This window comes from Alexandromys fortis, unplaced genomic scaffold (genome assembly GCF_014885135.2).
Source record: "Alexandromys fortis isolate MF-2015 unplaced genomic scaffold, M_Fortis_MF-2015_v1.1 scaffold_7, whole genome shotgun sequence".
Lineage (NCBI taxonomy): Eukaryota > Metazoa > Chordata > Mammalia > Rodentia > Cricetidae > Alexandromys > Alexandromys fortis.
The window spans coordinates 1009997-1032000 of NW_026067920.1; the positions used below are offsets into that span (position 1 = coordinate 1009997).

Below are 22004 nucleotides of genomic sequence, written 5' to 3' on the forward strand. Positions count from 1 at the left end.
AATGAAACCAGCCTAGATGTCCATCACCGGGAATGAGGATAGAGAAGTGGAACTGATTCAACTGTAAAACAAAACTGGCATCACAGGAGAGTGGAACAATGGGAAATTATCATGCAGAATTGGAAGACAGGGTTTCAGGGTCCTCTCAGGTTTTATATAGATACAAGACAGCATCCATGTGTATATACTGTGGAAGTAGAAGCAAAAGTGTCTAGCAAAACAAAAGAGACCAGGGAGGGAGAAAAGAGAAAAAGGAGGAGGAGTGGGGAATGAGAAGATTATATTAGGTTCAAAAATATTCTTATGAAAACCACCCATACATGCTATGAATACATCCTGTAAGAAACAACAATGATACAATAATTCATCAACACTAAACAAAGCTGGCATGGCCTGTTTTTATAGCCTTAGTAGCTCACCTCTCCCAAAATTGTACTGAAATCAAGTGTCCAATCATGACAATGAAGACCTCCCCCTAGGTATTCCTGATTATCTGTGGTTTGGGGTCATATCAACTTAAAATAAAACATATATATATAAAAGAAGGTCATGTGGACTGTCATTTAGGATGAGATTCCAATTGTCTCTTGGGGGTAACTTATTTCAAAGAGCAGGTGTGGTGCCTTTGTTCCAGGCCAGCACGCTGAAGATTTATGGCTTTGTGAAGACTGAGAAGTGAGATACATGAGAATCCAATTTATTCTTAGAAGGGTTGTACCGTCCCCTGGGTACAAATTGCATCTGCAACTGGGTAGGAAGTGTTTATGTTAGATAATAAATTTTCTAAATAGGGCAGGTCTCAACTTCTCGACAAAGGATGTGGGTGAAATCAGGGAGCAGAATGTGGGAGCAGAGAACAGATCTCTGCAAAAGCCCAATGAATTAGAGGCTAATTCACAGAAGATGTTCTGAAGGAAGACAAAGGACGAGGTGGCCACAAAGCAGGTCAGCGTTTTCTGAAATGTCACCGTGCTGCAAGAACACAATTTCTAAAGCTTTATTGCTATGATCGCCCCACAGATGAGTCCTTCCCAAAGTGGACTCTTCTGCATCTTCACCCTTGCCATCCATCTCACCATGATGGGGAAATCTCAAAACTTCAAACTTCAGACAGAGACAACTAGACTCCTCCCCTGAGAAAATATGCACTTGAGAAAATACAGCTTTTAAGGAATAATTTCAGAGGTTACCAAAATAATTGCCATATTGAAGCTCTTACCACCACGTGCCAGAACACACATCTGTGTGTATACAAGTGTATATACACTTGTGGCAGCGTGTGTGCAATCTGATGCAGTATTTCACACCTCCACGTTAAAAGTGAGCAGAGTGCAAGGATGAGGTGATGTGGGTCGTAAGAGATGAGGGGGTCAATGTGCTCTCAACAGTCTAGGATGTGGGGTGTTATGTATGCATACCACTTGCCTAGGCTGATGGAAAAGCCAGTCTCAGAACTGTGGGGAACATTTTGACTAGTAGCAGATGCTTCCCAGAAGGGAGAAGTGGTCCAACAAGAGTGTTGGCAGGTCCTTGGACCAGGGCATGTTTTTTTACTTGTACTTCAAGCCACCTTATGCAGAACCATGGCTTCAGGGTGACCAAGGGTGGACCTCAGCTTGTAACAATTGTCAGAAGGGTTGTTGGAGTCATTTTCCAAATCAGAAGGAGACTGAGATGAGGGAAGTGGAATCTGGTAAATATTTTTATTTTTAAGGCTTGGCAACTCCTAAGATGGAGCTTGACATTAATTCCCTTGTGCTGGACATGGCATCCTGACCAATGCCAGAAAGGCTAAAGAGTTCATCCACACATACCTTTCTTTGTCCACACATACATTCATCCCTCTATCCATCTATTCATCTTATTTATGCACCTGTTCATCCATGTATTCATCTATGCATCCATCCATCTATCCATCACCCATCCATGTACTAATCTACCTATCCACATATTAATCTATCTATTCATCTACTAATCTATTCATCCATCTATAGGCAGAGGCTGCCTGTTCATTTCCTGGCTATCCAGACTCCCGAAATAATCACACAGAAACTATATTATTTAAATTACTGCTTGGACATTCATTTAAGCATATTGCTAGCTAGCTTTTATATCTTTGATTAACCCATCTCTATTAATTTATATTTTACCTTGAGGCTTGTGGCCTACCATGAGTAAGCTAGCAGTGTGCGTCTTTCTCCTTTGGCTGCTCCATGGTGCCTCCTTGACTCTGCCTACTCTCTCCCAGCATTCAGTTTAGTTTTCCTGCCTACCTCTATTCTTTTAAGCCACTAGCCAAAACAATTTATTAACCAATAATAGCAACACATAGACAAAAGGACTTCCCACACCATCCATCCACTCATCTCTCTATTTATCTGTTTATCCATCCGCTCATTTACCTACCCACATATTTATCCATATACCTATACATCCATCCATCCATTTATCCATCTATTTATCTACTCATACAGGCATCCCTCTATCTACTTATTCATTCATCCATCTATCCATCTACCCATCTATCCACTCATGAATCTATTTGTCTACTTACTAGTGGCTTACCAGAACCCTATCCCATGCCAGGCTAACAATATAGAAGTGAAAAATGATTATATTCCTGCCTCCTTGGTGAATATACTCTTGTAGAAGGGAAGAGAGATAATGTATGTTTATATTATCTCAAATGGCAATACTTGCTAAGAAATTCATAGTGATGGAAGACTCATAGATGGAGGTCTGATTTGTTTACAGAAAGCTTTCAGAACATTGAGATGGGGACACATGGCTGAGAGCTGGAGGAGTGAGAGATGAGGTACATCACTCGGGGAATAATGTTTCTGGACAGCATTGTGGGGGTTCTGTGATGGAAGTTTGCCTAGTATGCCTCAGTAACAACAAAAACAGCAGAATGACTGAAGCAGTGGGTGCAAACAGAGAGTAGAACGGGCCAGGCGGCATGGGGGAGGTGAGCGAGATAGTAGCAGAATTTATCACCTCAGCTTCTAGCCTGAAAGCAGAAAGCTGTTGCTAGGTTTCCACAGAGGAGTGCTGTGATTAGATCTATGCTTGCAATATGGTTTCATGCTGGCTGCTTCTCACAGGCTTATTCAGACTGCTGTGTGAAAGATGGCAGAAGGAGAGGGACATCCCTTCCACCTTGGAGAAGAGAAGGCAAAGGGTCCTGCTGGAGATCAGAAGAACCTTCCTGGGGAACCACAGATAGCCTATTCCCAATACTTCTTGGCCAAATATGCCACAATTCAGTTATCTGGAAAAAAAAGACTTGAAGGGGACACCGTGAGGTGCTTAATCTAAGGCCACATTGCTTGGTGACAGAAGTGGGGTAGCCATACCAGTCTTTAGACCAGCCATGTCCAGTGTACGAATATTGAATAGGACGACAACGAAAGCATGGTGATTCTCTAAAATAGGAAATGGTGTGGGTGGGGATCTCACTGATGCAGGAAGCCCAGGGGTTTGGAGAAGTTCATTTGGTGTTTCCATAATGGCTAGAGAGTGGAGATGCATAGGACTTCAGTTAGATCTCTAGAGCCCACATATAAAAGCTCACACTTACAATTCCCATTTTGGGGAGATTGAACTGAACCTTACTTGCCAGCCAGCCTAGCCAAATCAGAGTCCCAGCTCCCAGTGAGAGACCCAGTCTTAAAACTCAAGGTTAGAGGTCAGGGAGATAAGTCAGTGGGTAAAGCACTTGTGCACAAATCATGAATACTGACTACAGATGACCAATACCCATGTAAAAAGTCATGTAAGTGTGGTAGCCTGCCTGTAGTTCTAGGGACCAGGAGGCAAAGACAGGATCACCAGAAGAAGTTGGCTTGCTAGATCAACCAATGCCTTGATTAGAGAAAGAGAGGAGAGAGAGAGAGCAAGAAAGACATGCAATGTCAATCTTGTCATCCACATGCATGAACATACATGTGCACCCACAAACATGAGAATATGCCCTGCTTGGTTCTATGATTGTCTCTGGTAAGGGACTAAGAATCCATGCCTTTGGTGGTGGGTGTGTCTCTTCAGAGATTCAAGGCAGACTGTGGTAGTTTGAATGTAATTGTCCCGTAAGCTCACAAGGAATGGCACTATTAGGAGGTGTGGCTCTGCTGGAGTAGGTACGGACTTATTGGAGGAAGTGTGTCACTGGGGTGGGGGGCACTTTGAGGTTTTCTATGCTCAAGATACCTCAGTGTCATAGTCCACTTCCTGTTGCCTTCTGATCAAGTTGTGGCCAGCACCATGTCTGCCTTATCCCACCATGCTTCCCGCCAGGATGATAAGGAACTGAACCTCTGAAACTGTCAGCCACACACCCCCAATTAAATGTTTTCCTTCATAGGTCATGGTGTCTCTTCATAGCAAAAGAAACCCTAGCTAAGATACGGACTGTGCTTTAGTGGAACACAAAGCCTTGGTGCTAGAATCATGACCTTAGCTAGCCGCAAAGCCTACCCTGAGATTTTTGAGGCCAAGAGAAAATGATGTGCTTTTCAGGATTATGAAAATGAAATATGTCACGGTAGCACTCCTCTCTCTGGCAAAGAATTATGGAAGTAGAAGCGATTCTAAGCTTCCTTTGTAACTGTCCTTTTGTTACAATATTGATGTGCTTAATTGTGGCAGATGTTAACTGTGGGTTTTGCTGTGTGAGATTTGTCCCTTTGAGGTGTTTGACCTGTTATTTAACATAGAAGAATTCAATTTTTCTAGCTAATTAGATAATCACCATTTCTAAGGAGCCAAACTGCCTCCTGGTATATATACAGGCAATGTGACATTTTCCCAAAGAATCTCTCCTCCTCTCTCTATGCCCGTGGAGCAAGCAGAGGCCCTTTCTCTAGTCACATGAATTAACAGGACAGATCAACTCAGCCCTTGCTCCACACATCCTCCTGACTCAAAACCAAACTCGAACACTTCGAGTCCTAGAAAATGTCGCTTGCACACACCCCCCCCCCCCCCCGTGTTCATGAAACAAAACTGAAATGCCTCGTCCCTGTCTCTCAAAGGATGTCAGGATGACCTCTTAGTTTCCTTCTTACCTCCTGATCCCATTAAACTATCAAAGAACAATTTGCTGTGGTTGTTTGATGAATTCAAGAGAGCAGGAACTTGACTGAAACAAATGTAATAAAAGAGCCTGTTGTTTAAAAAAAAAAAAAAAAAAGGAAAAGGAAAAGAAAGAAAAGAAAAGAAAAAGGCGACCTAAAGCATTCACTGACCCTTCTGAGAAACGGTGATGAAATGGAGCAGTGCCAAGATTGGAGCATAAAGTCATACACAAGCAGCTTGAGTTCTTAATCTAAACGACACTTAAAAATTATTTCAAATCTAGCCCTCCAGGTTCTCCCAGAGTTGTAGGATTGTCCTTATAAATGTGAGCCCCATAGCTCCACCTCCCGAAAGACCCAGAGAAAGAGGTCAAGAAACCACAGTGAGCATAAAAACAGGCCTCCAGTCTCCACCACGCACGCACCCTTAAGTGTCCCCTTGTTTGAGAGTTCTCATAGCCACTTCCATCGAATCTTCCCGGAAAGGAAAATACAACTTTCAAAAGGTAGCCTCCCCAAACTCTCCTGAGGGATATCCTCCCCCTCCCTCTGTGTACCAGGCCTTGCATGCTTCTAGAAAAATTACATATTTACACATGTGACTCCTACCTCAGGCCACAAGTAGAACTATTTGTGCTTTCTATTTGCCAGGATAAAACCACTGCACACAGTAATTTCTGGATATTTTTAGAAATGAGCTCATTTTGGTGAGGAAAAAAAAAAACCCTCTAGGTTTTTTCTAAATGAAACCCTGAATACAGCTTACTTGTATTTTACAACCCCTTAGCTTCCCCACTCGCTGGGTTCACGTGCATGGTTAAGAAGCCCATGCCCACTGTGCCATGGGGAAAGGGGCTGCGGGGCAGGAGCGACTTCTATGTGTGACAAATCTTGGTTCACGCATGAAGATGCACGTTCCTGTGGCGAGCAGCAATAAGTGGAACTTATCAAGATTTCCTGTGGCAGATTGAAGAGTTAAGAGGGGCTTATCATCGATGTGGACACTATTACTCATTTTCCGATAGGGATCAATTAGTGACTCACTGGAGCTTGAGTGTTTGCTCGCCCGTCTCTGAGGTGAGCTGCCGAGACTCAAGCTGTTGAGATGGGGACTTTCCCGGGCAGCTCTAGAGGCAGCTGACTCAGCCCTGCACCCTCACCAATTTGTTTGCAGAAAGTGTGGGAGGGCAGCTGCTATGGGCAGTCTCTTAATGTGTCCCCCTGCCTAGGTTTACTTCTGTGGGATGTGTGTGTAGGGGCTGGGGAGATGTCTTCATCCGCCAAGCACTTGGTGCATAAGCATGAGGACCAGAGCTCAGATCCTCAGACCTACATAAAAAGCAGGCATTGCCTAGAAAGCCAGCACCAGGGGAGGGAACACAGAAAGATCCCTGGGGCTCATTGGTCAGCCAATATAGTCCCATCAGTGAGGGACCCTGTCCCAAAGAAGTAGATGGGTGACTATGGAAGATACCCTAGTGACAGTCTTTGGCCTATGCATGTATGTCTTCACGTGTGCCTGTGTGTCCATGCACACACACACACACACAATATACACAAAAAAAAAGATGTGTGTTCACAGGCCACATTCATTTCCTGAATTACTTATCAGTGGAAAGCAAGTGTGATGGCCGGGACTGAGAGACCCACTGCAGGGAACAGGTCCTGATGAGCCACACTCTAGCCCTTCTCCCTGAGGAAACCTGTCTCAATTCCTTCCATCCGGATCTACTTCCCTTCCCTAGTCCTCAGAGTTTCTGTGAAGATTAATAAGAGAAAGGAAACACACTGGTACTGAGATGCAGGTGTGCCCCAGCACAGCTCGGCCCATCTGACCCCCCTCCCCCTATCCTGGAGAGTAACAAGGAAGACAGAAGAGTGAAATATTCCTCAATGGGCTGGAGCAGGGCTCTGCCACTTGCTCTCCATGTTACAGGAGCAAGCCTATTGATCTCTTGGGCTCTTGTTTTCTTCCTTATAAAGTGGAATGTGTGTAGAACACATTCCCAGGTAACAGGCCACGAGGTGAGATGACACATGAAAGAAAGACAGGGCCTCTGAAGATCAAGCAACATGCTAGTGTGGGGAGAAGCACGGTGACCCGGTCATCTGACCCCATGTGGTAGCTGCCCTAGCAGTGATGTATCTGGCCTCCCGGAAGCCTCTATGATGTCCTGTAACAAACAGGAACACTTGAAATTTTTGCAGATGACATGGGTCATCTTGTCTTTGTTTAAGTTGATATCAGGTTCCTTGTCTGCAAAGCTTGAGAAGCAAATGCAATTCAACAGTATTGTTGGTGGCCTTGAAGGTAGCTGCCAATCACATGCCCACTGTACCCCAAGGGTCTATGCCTGTGACCCTCACCTGGCCCTGTCAGGCCTGCTCCTCCAAACCACTCCTGTGTGCATCTGTGCATGTTGTAGACCTGGGAGGATGAGGATAAGAGCTGACTGGGAGAGCTTAAGACTACACTTCCCCGAGCCAGCATTCCATACTTCCCCTAGCCAGTGGTACACACTTCCCCTAGCCAGTGGTACACACTTTCCCTTCACGCAACATCTAGTTGTTAATTTCAGGAGAAAAAATAAGTGACCCTTCTCCCCCTGGAAAGCACTCCTCTTCTCCTGGGAGTGAAGCTGACATAGAAATGTAACATGATGAGACCATGAAGATGCTTTCATCCAAGTGGTGTGAGAGGCCATTTGCCCTCAAGAGCAGGAAATGCCACAGGCTCCTGGAGCAGAGCTCTTTGTATGGCATTTGATTTGCTGAAAGGAAGGGTAAAGATGCCAAAACTGAGTGCCCTCCAAGGGCAAAACAGAAACCCAATGGGGAGGGTCAGAGTGACGAGGAAACTGGCTTACGTGGTGAAGGATCTAGAGACAGCCATCTGGTTGGACAACAGCCTCTGCCCTACTCCACCCATCTCAAGAGAAGCTGGGGGGTCCTAGTGGGAGATGGTGGGAATGCGATGACCAAGGCAGAGCAGCAGCCTATGGGGCTGGCAGCTTCTGCTAACCTGGTATTGACACTAAGGCAACACAGTGCAGCTGCCAAACTTGAGTGGCTACAAGCCAACTTTTAAGTAGGAAATGTGACCTTGGCTAACACGTTACATAATCTTTTCCACTGGGACATGTAAATTAAATAGCTTTTGCTTCCATCCCACCCATGCCCTGGTGCCTGGCCTGCCACCTTGGAGTAGTGGGCCCCTGGGGAGTAATAGGGCCAGAATAGGGTCTGTCTTCTCCTGTTGTGGAACAATGGTCACATACCCTGTAAAGTCTTGTCAGTTGTACTGGTTTAATAAAATGCTTATTGGCCAGTAGCCAGGCAGGAAGTATAGGTGGGGTGACCAGAATTCTGGGAAGAGGAAAGGCTCATTCTGCAGTTATAACCCAGACACAGAGGATGCAAGATGAGAATGCCTTACTGATAAAAGGTACCAAGCCACATGGCTAACATAGACAAGAATTATGGGTTAATGCAGGATGTAAGAGTTGATAAGAAGCCTGAGCTAATAGGGCAACCAGTTTATATTTAATGTAGGTCTCTGTGTGTTTCTTTGGGACTGCATGGCTGCAGGTCCGAGTGGGACAGAAACCTCTGACAACACTCCAGAACTCATATTGGAGCTTAGCACCAAAAGTAACAGGGTTGAAAGACAATGACATCTTGCACATTTTTGGGCCTTGAGGGCTCCTTCACATAGAGGAATTAACATCACTCAGAGTTGGGTTAATTCTCACAGGGTAAGCTCTCACTCTTGGGGGACTGAGCTGGTTACCTGCAGAGATTGGGATGTTATAGAGCAATGTTGGCAGACGTTTCTGTCCCGCCCAGTCCCATAGCTGTTTAGTCCCAAATAAACACACAGAGGTCTACATTAATTATAAAATGATTGGCCTATTAGCTCAGTCTTCTTATTAACTCTTATAACTTATATTAGCTCATAATTCTTCTCTGTGTTAGCCACATGGCTTGGTACCTTTTTTTGGCGAGACAGTCACATCTTGCTTGCTCTGTGTCTGACTTCCTCTGTGTCTGGATGATGACTGCAGACTGAAACTTTTTTCTTCCCAGAATTCTCATTGCCCTGCCTCTACTTCCTGCCTGGCTACTGGCCAATCAGCATTTATTTAAAATACAAATGACAGGGTACAGACCATTCTCCCACAACTGAGTACTGAGTGAGGCTGCAATTCTTGCCCTTCCATGACCCTTCATGTTGTAATGAAGCGGGAGGCTCCTACCAAGTATGGCCACCTGATCCTGCACTTGAATCTCCCAGAACACGAGGACAACCTTATCTCCCAAATAAATGACCTAGCCTCAAGTATCCTGTCACAGCAATGATTTAAGACAGGTAGATTCTGCTCATTCCGGGAGAATTTGATAACTACAAGTCCAGTCTAGTCTACTTTAAACTTTAAGTCTTTTAGAATCCAGAGCATTTCCCATATGCAGTGAGGGACAGTCTATGAGTGAGACCTGTTTACATACACAGTTATGAATGAAAATATCTAGGCACAGAGGGATGGCAGCATGTCCTATACTATGGGGTATATGCCCAAGCAGTCTTGGTGATTGGTGGTCCCATCTCTCTCCAAGAACAAAAGGGTTCATAGGAGAGTTACTGTGTGTAGTAGCTTTTTCCCTTTCTACCACTTTCAGTTCTAAAGACAGCCAGCATTTGCTGTTGGCACACACTTGATGGGGACAGAGCATCAGCTCAACTAAGAGGTGTCACATGCCCCATGGGAGAGTCTCCCATCTAGACATTGCCTTTAACTGAGATGGAGATGGGGTCTCCCCAGTATATGTCTCTGCTATGGCAGACATACTAAGCTGTCCCCACAGCTGCCCTTCCCAGGGTCTGTAGAACTGAACTCTAGTGAGGCACATGACTGTTTAGAATCAATTCTCAATCTGACTCTGTGTTAGCTATGGCCATGGGACTGGCTCCAGCCATGGAGTGTGCACAGACCTGTCGAGAGAAAACTCTAGAACTTTCTCAACCCCACTGGCACACGGCTGCTTCTTAACTTTGCCTCTTGCAGCTTGGATGGAGATATGTGTAGGTGTGGTGTCTCCATCTTCAGGCTTGTGTATAAAGAAACACCCTGAGAATGTAGCGAATATCTGTCCCCACACCTCAGGATTCCTAGATGTTCTGCCAGCCCCTAAAGAGCTCTCCCCGGATGCCTATAAATATATGTCCTTTAGTTCAGCCACTGCTATCTAAAGGTCAAACCTAACTCCCTCTCACCTACCTGTATCTCCCATTCTCATTTTTAATTTGGTTGTTTAGAATATCAGGAGACAGGAAACAGGCACTTCACTGGGACAGGATGTCCTACATCTGCTCTCACAGGCAGCTCTCACATGGCTTCAGAAGGAAGGGACATCTCTTTCCATCCTCCACACTGGCCAATCAGACTTGGTGACTCTTGATGTGGGTTCTCGTTGTCTCTTAAAAGAGGGTGATGGGGGGCGCTGGAGAGATGGCTCAGAGGTTGGGAGCACTGGCTGCTCTTCCGGAGGTCCTGAGTTCAATTCCCAGCAACCACACGGTGAAGGAATAATGCTTGTTGGATCATTCACTCCTGGGCTCATGTTCAGAGAGCTTTCTTGAACAGCCCAGGCCCACTTGCTGGGGCTGGTGCCACCTATAGTGGTCTGGGCCCTCCTGTATCAATTGGCAATGAAGACAACCCTCTACAGACATGCCAGTCTGGACAATTTAAATTTCCTCTTCCAAGGTGACTCTCAGCAGGGTCAAGTTAATAGGACTAACCCAGGACACACTGGCACTCCCTTGGTCCTGTCTTCATGTAGCTAGACCATGGATGTGTTGGTTAATTTTGCCAAGGCTGAGCATTCTTTCCTCAGGAGCTCTGAAGTATTCAGTAGCCCAAGATTCCTGGTTCCTCCCTGCCTTTAATGCTTTCTCTCTTGTGAGATGTTGTCACTGCTATTTGAACTGCCATCCTCCCAAGAAAAGTGTCATTAATATTTCACCATACATGGGTCTCAAAGTTTCCAAATGTTTGAAAAGGAGATGATAGCCCCACTCCCCTAGTGGCCTGCTAAATAAGATTTCGGTTGCATCTCTGCCCTTACAGTCATGACCGTACAATAAACACATGTACTGAGCCCATGGCCTCAGCATGAGCAAAGGGAGTCTCAGTCCCTCAGACCAAAGTCCTGCTTCTCTTCTTCAGCCACTCATTTCATAATTCAGATTGATTTATGCAAGTGATTCCAAACTACAAGAAGAGACACTAAGATTTGCTTGCTCGCTTGTTTCATTTTACCATGGGCCCAGTAAAGCTTCTAGATTGGCATGAGTGAACCAGAGCCCCTGAGAAGCAGAGGTCCCAGATCTGGATGGGGAGCCTCATCTCATTCACACCCGAGGTCAGAAAAGGTTGCCTAATTTGAACTCTAAATCAAGCACATCACTCATGCAACCAAAAGCTGTGATTGGGGTCAGCCTAGAGCCTCGGCAGCCTTTCTGGCATGAAAAAAACTTTAGAGCTGTGATTCTTTTGTGTGGAGACAGTCCTGACATCAGAAAGGAGCAAGAAGTCCAGCTTTTAACCATTCACATGCAGAACTATGGATCTGTGTTAGCCAGGACTTGGGGTGTCTCTAAACAGGCCTGGAAGTGTGGTCCATGTCTCCATTGTGAATCTCCCTCTTCTTTCCTTCCTTGCTTGTTTGCTTACCAGTTGGTCAACTCTACCAGGACATCTCCTAGTGACATATACCCAACACAGCATGTACAGCATGTACAGCACCATCCTTCCTCCCCTCCACTGGGCCTCACTCAAGCTTCCCATTCCCAAGAAGGGAATGCCATCAAGTGGTTTCCAGGACCTGAACTGCCATGACTGTCCACTTCCTTGTCTTCTCCTCTTGTCCTGTGGGGTTCCTGGGAAGACCTCTGTTATCCACCCTATTCCTCCCTGTCAACCTCTTCTTAAACCTGTGGCTCTGAACTCTTCCCACCCCATAATGATCATCCTTCTTTAACCTGAGAGTGTCGGCTCCTGCTTGGATTCTTGTTTGTCCCTATAGTCATAATTACCAGATGGACTCAGCCCTCATCATCTCTGCCCTATTTCCAGTGAGTCGGTGGCTGCATAAATTAGGGTTTTATTGCTGTGAAGAGACACCATGACCATGACAACTCTTATAAATGAAAGCATTTAATTGGGGCTGGCTTACAGTTCGGCAGTCTAGTTCATTATCATCATGGCGGGAAGCATGACCGTATGCAGGCAGGCATGGTGCTGGAGAGGTAGCCGGGAGTTCTACATCTAGATTGGCAGGCAGCAGGAAGAGAAGAGTGAGCCACTAGGCCTGGCTTGAACTTCTGAGACATCAAATCCCAGCCCCTGTGGGACAATTACTCCAAAAGGCCACACCTCCAATAATGACACCCCCTATGAATCTATGGGGCCATTTGTATTCAAACCACTATGGTGACCGTACTGTATCCTCAAATTATCATCTGTCTGAGACCTCAAACTATTACCTCATATGGAAATAGGATCTCTGCTGATGTAATTCAGACAGAAATGAAATGAGATCATGCTAGGTAAGGTGAACCCTAACTCCAGTAAACAGGACCTTAAGAAAGAGAAAAGGCCATCCCAGGCAGGGAAGGAAGAAGCAGGCATGAAAAGGGTGCTGCCGCAAGTTTCGCATCTCTAGGAGCCACCCAAAGCTGGCTGAGGCAGGAAGGACTCTCCCTTAGAGTCCGCAAATGGAGCATAGGCCCACAGACACCTGGAGATTGAACTCTAGCCACCCAGTTGTGGTAACTTGTGGCACCAGTGAATTCTCTGTTCTTAAAATTCTTGCCACATCTGCATATTTCCTGGTACTGATGGCTCAGTATTCTCTGATAGTCCTAAAGCTTTTTGCTATGACACATTAGTTCCAGAAACGCAGTCAATCTGCTCTTCAGAGAAGCAGCTCTGTGTGTGATGAATAGCGGATGGCTGTTTTAGTCTGTTCAGACGGCCATAGCAAAGCACCTTAGACCAGGTAGCTTATGAACAGCAGCAATGCATGGCTCACGGTTCTTGAGTCTGGAGAGATCAAGGTCAGGGCTAGCAGGACCAGCATTTTCCCACAGATGCTGTGTCTCTGGGTCCTCACCAAGAGAGAAGGTTCCTCCAACTTCTTCAGCGAAAGTACTAATTCCTCAGTGAGGGGGAGCACGCAGGACCCAGTCACTTCCTGAGTACCACCCGCACCTTTTTACTGCACTTAGACCTGGGTTTTTTAATGTGAATGGGGGGCACTAGTATCCAGATCACAAACATAGATGAGGTCAAATCAACATAGTGTTAGTCAGGCTGGCAAGATGGCTTAGTAGGTAAAGGCACTTGCCACTAAGCCTGACAACCTGAGTTGGATTCCTGGGATCCTGGGTGTGGAAAGGGAGGATAGAGTTGCTACAAGCTGTCCTTTATCCTTCACACATGATACACACACACACACACACACACACACACACACACACACACATGCACAATGTTATTAAAAATAAAGCACAGCGCTAGTTATTTCTAGATACCACTGCTCACCAAATGAGCTTCTCCTTTTCTTTGTCAGAAAGACTGACAAGTGTCTGAGATCAAAGAGATCAATATCTGAAGCAATGGTGTCCCCTCCTCTGTCTAATCAGGATGAAATGTGGACTTCTAGAGAATATTTTTTTTCTCAAGCACAACCTAGTGAGACTGAATGAGGTGCGTATTTCTTGAGGTCTACACCCACCCTCTTGGCCCCCACCATCCTCCATGAAACTTTCAACCACTTCACACCCATGCTTAACCTGGCCCAAGCACCTCTTCCAGCCTCATTGCTTACAATGAGCCCATCTATCTTTTCTCCCACTGGGTGACATTAATCCCAGGACTTGCCATGCTGGCATTTGGCCATTGAGCTGTATCTCTGGCCCACTTTGAGATTTTTATTTTGATCATATTGTCCAGGCTGGCCTTGAACTCGCAATCCCCCTTCCTCAACATCTTCAGGAGCTGTGTTATGGGCCTATGTCACACTTCCACCTGGCACTCTCTGGTGTTTCCAAAGCACCCTCTTGTCCCACCACTGTCCCTCTGCACACAAGGTTTCGTGGCAGCTCCCCTAACCCTCTCTCCCTTGAAGACAGACACAATGCTTAATTAGCCTACTATATAGATAAGGAAACTGAGTCTCAGACAGGCTATGAGACCCAGGGCTAGTTGTTTTCATGTAGAATCCAAAGGTGGCTTCCAACACTGACAGTCCGAGACTCTGCAACGCTCATACATTTTAGCAGCATGATCTACCGGGCAAAATTGTCAGCACCTGGGCCTTAAAAATAGCAACCCTGTGGAATCAATTCATTTAGAGAGTGCCATGCAGATTCTGCCTGCAAACCCTGGCTCCCTTGTAAAATAAGACAGAGATCCCTTTTCCCATGGTACCACTCTGCAGGGGGCCATGGGCAGGTGGGGATGAGGGATGATGGTGGTGTTTGCATGCTGCCCTCCTAATGAGCTGCATTTGTCCTGCCTGTCTGTTCTTCTACCACCCGAGCAGACTCATTCATGAGCCACCAAGGGAATACCTCCTCCCGCTCTGTGCCGGTCAAACTGAGTGCGCTTGAACCATAGTGTCCGAGGGCCTCCGAAGCTAAAACACAGCCTCCAGAAAAAGCAGATATGGCCACCATGGACCTATGTTTTAATGAGCTTGCATCTCATGCTGGGAATGTGGGAGTAGAGATAAGATTTTCCCTAATCACTTTTTTTCCTGAATGAGCCCTGGGTGCAATTGTGAGGCAATTCAGCTAACTATGTTTGCCCTGGCGTAGTAGGCTTTCTGATGCTGCAAGGATACCTTGTGCTGGGTGATTTATACAAATGAGATCCGTGGTTCCCAATGTGCCAATACTAGGGAGGGGGTTTGTGTTACATTATAACACAACACAAGTATTGCATGAGAAGGCTGAGCAAGCTGCAGGCTTGGATCTCTCCTGTGCTCTAGGGGAGCCGCCCTCATTACTTCAGGTCAAAACCTCTCTTACAGATCCTTTCAACATGAGCTGGGGATGAAGGAACATATTCAAATCACAGCACCCTGTAAGCGGAGCAGGGCGCTCACTCCCCACCGAGACTGGAAGAAAATGCAGGTTTGGGGCCTTGCCTACAGAGTGGGAGTCTGGGACTAGCACAGGAAGCTGAAGCTCCTGATGCTGCTGACCTTTAGCCACCTGGGAAGTCTTGAGGCCGCCAATCCAGCTCAGGTCCAAGCCTTCTAGGTGGGCACACGCATTCATCAGCTCTACCACAGAACCAACTGTGATTTTTGAGCTCTCTGGTGCTGTCCTTGGTCCTGGAGACAAACCCACAAGAAACCACGGGCTCTCATGGAGCTAATTAGTAAGCAAGCCTCTCAAGTTGGGTGGTGGGGACATGGGAAGAAATAAAGGCTGGAAGTGACAAGGGACTGGGGAGCTGAGATCAGTAAAGGGAAAAGGGGGGAATCCATGCATTTGAGACTAGTCCTTCCTGGTAAGGGTACCTCAAAGTGAAGGCCACAGGGTAAAACTCGGCTCAGCTATGCAGCCTGGGACAGACAGATGGACGCAGATAGACAGATCTAGGTTACTGGGCTGCAAGGCAAGGAGTGATTTCTGTAAGTTTAGCGCATCTGACATAATAGTTCCAGGTAGGACCAACCCTACATGTGATGACCCCACAGGAAAGTTCCTCCTGCCCGGTGTGCCTATTGTTCCATTCCTGGTTAGGTAAACGAATCCCTGCCAGTATATTGAAGTTGCCCCATCTTCAGTTCTGCCACCTGCCTCATAGTCTTGCCTCGGAGCCCAGGCTGTGCCAGATAGCCCCGGTCAGTAGTAAGCACACAGTCTAGGCTCAGGCAAGTGTATTTGTCCAGGCTCCCATAGTCTCAGTCTCATAACACTCTACTGCTCAGAACTCTCTTCATTAAATGGCACATTGTATTTCTCATTTCCTCATCAAGCAGCTCACGAGAGGGTGGCTGCTGTGTTGTGAGGACACAGAGGGTGCCCAAGGAGACGCTGCTCTGCAGTGGGAGCAAGGGGACCCGTTGTTCGGTTGGCTGTGGAGTGTGAGGAGGAGGGAATGAAGGTCGATTGCAGGACTCTGGGGATCTAAGATGCTGAGGGTTGAAGTGAGAAAGTAGGCATGAAGGGGGAAGCAAGATCTTGAAGGGGCACATGCTAATGTTGGATGGTGATTTAGGGTGACAATAATTATGGTGGCTGTGTTTTTCTCCTGAGGTATCCCTACCTCGAGGTGAGGAAGCCAGTTCTAACTGAATCTTGGATTCTGGTGGGGAGATCAGGAGAGAGTTAAGAGTTTGGGAGGGGAGAATGGACCTGGGACATGGAATCAAGATAGGGGACAATCAGTTGAGGATGAGGACATGGTGGACAAGACTGGAGGAATGCAAGGCCATGTTCATGGAGATTTGCACTGAGCATACTGAACTGAAGTGATCTGCCTAAGCGCAAAACCTTTACGTTACCCACCCATCCACTCCCACTGTTGCTTACCTGCTTTTGCAGGGGGGGGCTTCCTTCTGAAGAGCTCTGGGTCTGGTGTAGCAGACTACCTCAGGCACAGACCACTTCAGCTCAGTATGCTCGGTGCAAATAGAAAAAGAGCAATGTGACCTTGGGAGTGGGGTCTGTGAAAGCTCTGGGATCTAGGGATGCCTCGGATCACAGGACGGTGGCTCTCTAATCATGCCTGTGGAGATAAATGCTTACCTGTCTCGTCCATGAAGGGAGCCATCGCTTCTAACGCAAGTTTGCACATCTGAGAGCCAAATCTCCAGAGGTGTGCTTGGAAGAATGGAGGCAAGTACACCTGCTCAGTCGCCCTGGTCACTCCAGGCCTGTGGTGGACAAAGCTCTTGAACTGAATTAATTAGCATTACCATCTTGGTGGCTTCTCTTGGCATAGCTGAAGAAGCCACCCCCCCCCCCAAGCAGGGCTTTGCAAAGCCATTGGGTCACAGTCTAAATGTGAGAGACGATAAATACAAAGTATCCTGAATTAAAAGAATAAAGAGCAGTAAGCATGTATCTCAGTTTCCCACTGAGAGCCCTCCAGCCCTCACCCAGTCGACAGTGTGAACCTGAGAATGACCAGAGAGTGACAGCCAATCAGTATTTAGAATATACAGAGAGGTTAAAAAACAAACAACCCAATCAAAAACTGGGCTATCGATCTGAACAGAATTCTCAATAGAAGAAATTTAAAAAAAGAAATGACTGAGGACTATCTTTAAAAGTGTTCAACGCCTTAGCAATTAGGGAAATGCAAATTAAAACCCCTCTAGGCTTTTCAATTGCCTCCATCACTGACTGAGATCACCAGTGTAGAATATTAAGAAGTCCCAGCAAAGGGCAGAGGCAGGAACAGTCTCCTGGCCCTCCTTGGCCATCTATCTGTGCTGTTTTTAAAAATAGCACACGCAGCTGACATTTTACAACGTTCCTGAGCAGGGGTTGGGGTTCATTCCGGGGCAAGCCCAGGTTTGATAGCCTCCCAGGCATACATTCTATTGGAGTGTCATCTTGCCTGGCTCAGAAATGATGAGTCCATCCTGAGCAGATATTGTAGCAACCACCCCATCCACACCACGCTTCTCGTGTCCTTTGTGGCCACACAGCAGCTCGTTTTCAGCAGGGAGATGCTCCAGAGTTGAGATGCAATCATTGTGAAAAATAGACTGGAAGCACCGAATGGGCCTCTGGTAGGATGTTCTGTCCAGAAAAGACACTGTTAAATCCCAAGAGCCCTACCCCCAGGCTACCACCTCTTCCGACCAGCTTGATCCATGCCTTGCCCAGAAAATCACACCCAGACAAAGTCTAACTCACTTTCTAAAAGTTGGAGGACCTGCCCTGGAGTTCTCCCAAGCTCCTTCGAAACGCTCCTGTGGTGCTATCTCCTGCCTGTTTTAGCACTCAGTCCGGGAGGCACCCTGAGCCCTGGGCCAGTGCTCCTGGAAGCCACAGTGAGGCAAGAAACCAAGGCCTAGGGAAGAGCGTCCAGGATCGCATGGCTAGTGTAGCATGTCCATACAAGTAATTTCCACTAACTTGGAGATTTTCAGCCAGCCTGATTTATATTCCATACTGCAGGCCCAGCTCTTCTGAGTCCTCTATTTAGAGGTTCAGAATTACCAGTTGGGTATACCCTGGGGTCCTCTCCCAAGCTACCTGGATTATGGCCAGCAAGGCCTCTTATGGAGTTGGGAGTTTCAGCTAGAATTGTGGGCCGGAATTCTCCTCCTCCTCCTCCTCCTCCTCCTCCTCCTCCTCCTCCTTCTCCTCCTCCTCCTCTTCCTCCTCCTCCTCCTCTTCTTCTATTTCATCTTCTTTTAAAATAACACATGGAATCCAATTAGAGCTGCCCACATGAGCGTGACTGTGAGGCCATCCACTGGGCATGGGAATCATTCCAGGGGCCACTTCCCACAAAGAAGAATGGCTCTCCCTTTCTCAGCACCCACCAACTTCCTATCAATCCTCTGCTTGGGGCATGACATTGGGAGCCCCTTCCCCTCCGCGTTCCAGTTTTTAAATGGCTTGATGGTATACAAGCTGCCCAAGTGTAGTATGTCTGAAGACACAATGAGGAAAGTAGTGGGTTTCGTTCTGACACCTCCATAGATGCTTGTGTCACCTTCCTGACGCATTTATTTCCCCCTTGAGAGATCTTGCTGGGAGCCACTCTGGGTGGGGACCTAGTGTTTGCTGACCTAATTTTCAGACACTGACACTGGAACCTCTGGCTCCTGTTTTAATTTCGTCATCAAGTTCATCCTTCCCTTAGGGCTCCCTTGTCTTCTCCACACACAATCTCTTTGGCCTCGTGGATGTCCTGTTTACCTAGTGCTCATCAAAATTCGTGGGTTTTAAAAGTCCTAATGAGAATCAAAATGGAAAGAGATGCTATGCATCTCCCTCCTCCCCTGGAAGAGACTGTCTGGCGTCAGCAGTTACCCTGCACATCTCTGCAGGTAAAGCTAATATTTGATCACCTCAGGGCCAGTTACTCTATTTCCAAGAAAGCTGTCATTGGTTGTCTCACCAAGGCTGTTACATTAACTCCATAAATGTAACTCCATAAACTACATAAAAAGGTATGTGTCTCTGAAATCTATGGTTTTGCTGCTACAGCAAGTTGGGGGGCTGAAGCTTGTTGTCACAGGCCTACACTTCCATCCCCAGGACACTCAAGTTTCATGTGTGCCCAGGAGTAACTGGTACCGTGCTGGGTTCCCAGATGCACAGATCAGAGAACAATGCCCTGTCCTTACAAAGTGCTTCTTGGTTTGGAGAGGCCCTTTGCTAGCATGACAGCATCAAATATCAAAAAGAACTTTCTAGAAACCTATTCCTTTCTAGATTGTGCTCTGTGTGGTTTAGTTTCCTGAGAAGTTCAGCAGACCCATCCCATGAGGGCCAGATGGTAAATTCTTCAGTCCTTCTTAGATATTAACATTGCTGTTAGTGCACGCATGCGTGCACGTGTATGTGTGTGTGTGCACGTGTGTATATGTGTGTGCGTGTGTGTGTGTGAGTCAGGGGCCCAAGGTTGGTGTCAAGTGCCTCTCTTGATCACTCTACTTTTTTTTAGTTCAGAATCTCTCCCTCAATCTGGAGCTCATAGATTTAGTTAGACTGGCCAGTGAGCTCCAAATCTACCTGTGCCCACCACTCCCTAGTGCTAGGGTTGCAGACACCAGCAGGGCGCCCAGGTTTTATGTGAGTGCTAGGGTTTCTACTTCAGGTCTTCATGCTTGCACAGCAGGCACCTCACAGACTGAGCCATCTGCCCAGTCTCTTTTGGCCGTTTTTATGGTGTTTTATCTGGCGTCTCTTCTTGTGCGCACAAAGCAACACAGTGGGATCTCCAGGCAAGAAGGCTGAAGGTTAGCAGGGCGGAGAAGTACCTCTGCCTGCTGACACATGGTGCACATTTAATCTACCATCTTTATTATGACAAGAAGAATAATGATTTCAACACACAGGGTGACAGCTTGTTCTGAACATTGCAACCAGCATTGAAAGGCCCAGCTTTAAGAATGTACCAGAATAAAATAGTCAGGCAATCTGCTCAGGAGTCCAGAAAGAAACTCTGACTCCTCAAGGATCCAGTTGTCATACTTACTTTAGCCCTCTGAGGGGAGGTAAGGAGAGAGACAGAACCCTAGAGTCCCCTCTATCCTCTGACCTGAACTTGTGATGACCCCCAGGCCGGCTGGGAGCTCACCCTCTGCCTGTGTTTCTCTTACAGAGACATCAAACCAGACAACATCTTGCTGGATGAGCATGGTGAGTCAAGGTCCCCTCCCCCATTCCCTAGGGTCCCAATGCTGCCTGGGGCATGGGAGCAGAACGACGGGTGGGGGAGTGGACCTCAGGTGCTGGAGGAACCACTCACTCTGTTCCAGTCCTGACAAAGGTAAGTTGAGTTGAACTATTAGCAGGTGTCTCCTCTGAAGTCATTGCTGTGTATAAGCCTGCTTGAGATGTCAGGGTACAGGTTACAGGTACTATGAGATTATAGTAACATCCTAAACTTGTGCAGAAGTGCAGAGGGTCTGAGGGCAGTGAGGTGCTGGGGGCAGTGCCCATCCTTCCCTGCCCCCTTTCTCTGTTCAGGCATACCAAAAGTCAGGTCATAGAAGCAGGTGAAACGAAGCTGAGAAGAGGTGTGCTTGCCTCGACCGGGTCCCCTGGAAGCAGAGTCTTCCGGAAAGAGAGGCCCACGTGGTAGCTACTGAGCCATGACCACTGATGCCATGCTGTTGGAGAGGACCTCTATGTTTAAACATTTGTCCTGGGGCAGAATCCGGGCAGGACCACCCACCAACTCACTGGAGCTCTTAGGGCTTTCATTCATGAGAACTGCTTTAGAAACTAGCAGGGAAATCCGAGACTGTTGATTGGTCCATAGCTCTGCTATGATCCCTACAGCCATGCTCGGTCCTCCCAAAGCTGCTGCACAGAGCCAGGAGATGAGTAGGAGGGCCAAGGGGAGTTACTAAGTGAAGGCGGGGTGCTGATGGCAGTGGTTGAGGGAGCAGTAGAAAGCACCCTGAAGAACAGCTGAGAAGAGGCTTTATCGTCCAGTCCCACTTGAAGGGTTGGGTCTCTTAGGGCCTTGTTCCCCGATTCAGTGGCTTGAGGTTCATCCTGAGGAGCATGAGAGTCACTGGAGAATAAATACCAAGTGGAGTTGGAGAGACCAAAGCTACTGCATGGCAAATGGAGCAGTGGGAACAGATTAGCCCCATGGGACCCCAGCATGAGCAGCAAGGGACCTGTCCGTCAGAGCCTGACAGGCTGACTTGATGTGGCTGCCGAACTATGCACAGGGATCTGGAAGCTTCCATCACAGACTTCCGAGATGGCCAGCAGATGCAGGCACTGTCTTCTCCCTGGGTCCTAACTCATCACTCTGTGTATAACTGTGTCCTATTCTCACGATGACACCAGACAGACTGCATTAGGACCCAACTCACTGGCTTTGCTCTGAGCATTTCAAACATCAAATCTCCAAATCTACTTTGTCTTCAACTACACAGGCTTGTGATTTAACATATGAACTTAAAGAGTACCACTCAGTTCATCACATCAGACAAAAAATGGGGATGGGAGCCCTGTATGCCTGCAGGTCTACCTTAAGTCGCTGGCTCCATCATTCTTAGAGGCTGCAGGTGCTTGAACTGAAGGTTCTATTTAGCTCCCAGGATTCAGAGGAAATTACTTAGGGTCTCTTGGTTTCCACAATTAACTCAGTGGCAACCTAAGATCTTTCCAGCCAAAGTAGGGGTATGATACCCAACATT

General features: G+C 47.0%; 1 protein-coding gene across 1 annotated transcript in view; it reads left to right on the top strand.

Moving 5' to 3' along the window:
- Stk32b (serine/threonine kinase 32B) overlaps positions 1–22004 on the top strand; it is a 232282-nt gene that overhangs the window by 164311 nt on the left and 45967 nt on the right. The window contains exon 5 of the mRNA XM_050140759.1: positions 20447–20484. Coding sequence (XP_049996716.1) covers positions 20447–20484 — 38 coding nt within the window. The remainder of the gene's footprint in view (positions 1–20446; positions 20485–22004) is intronic.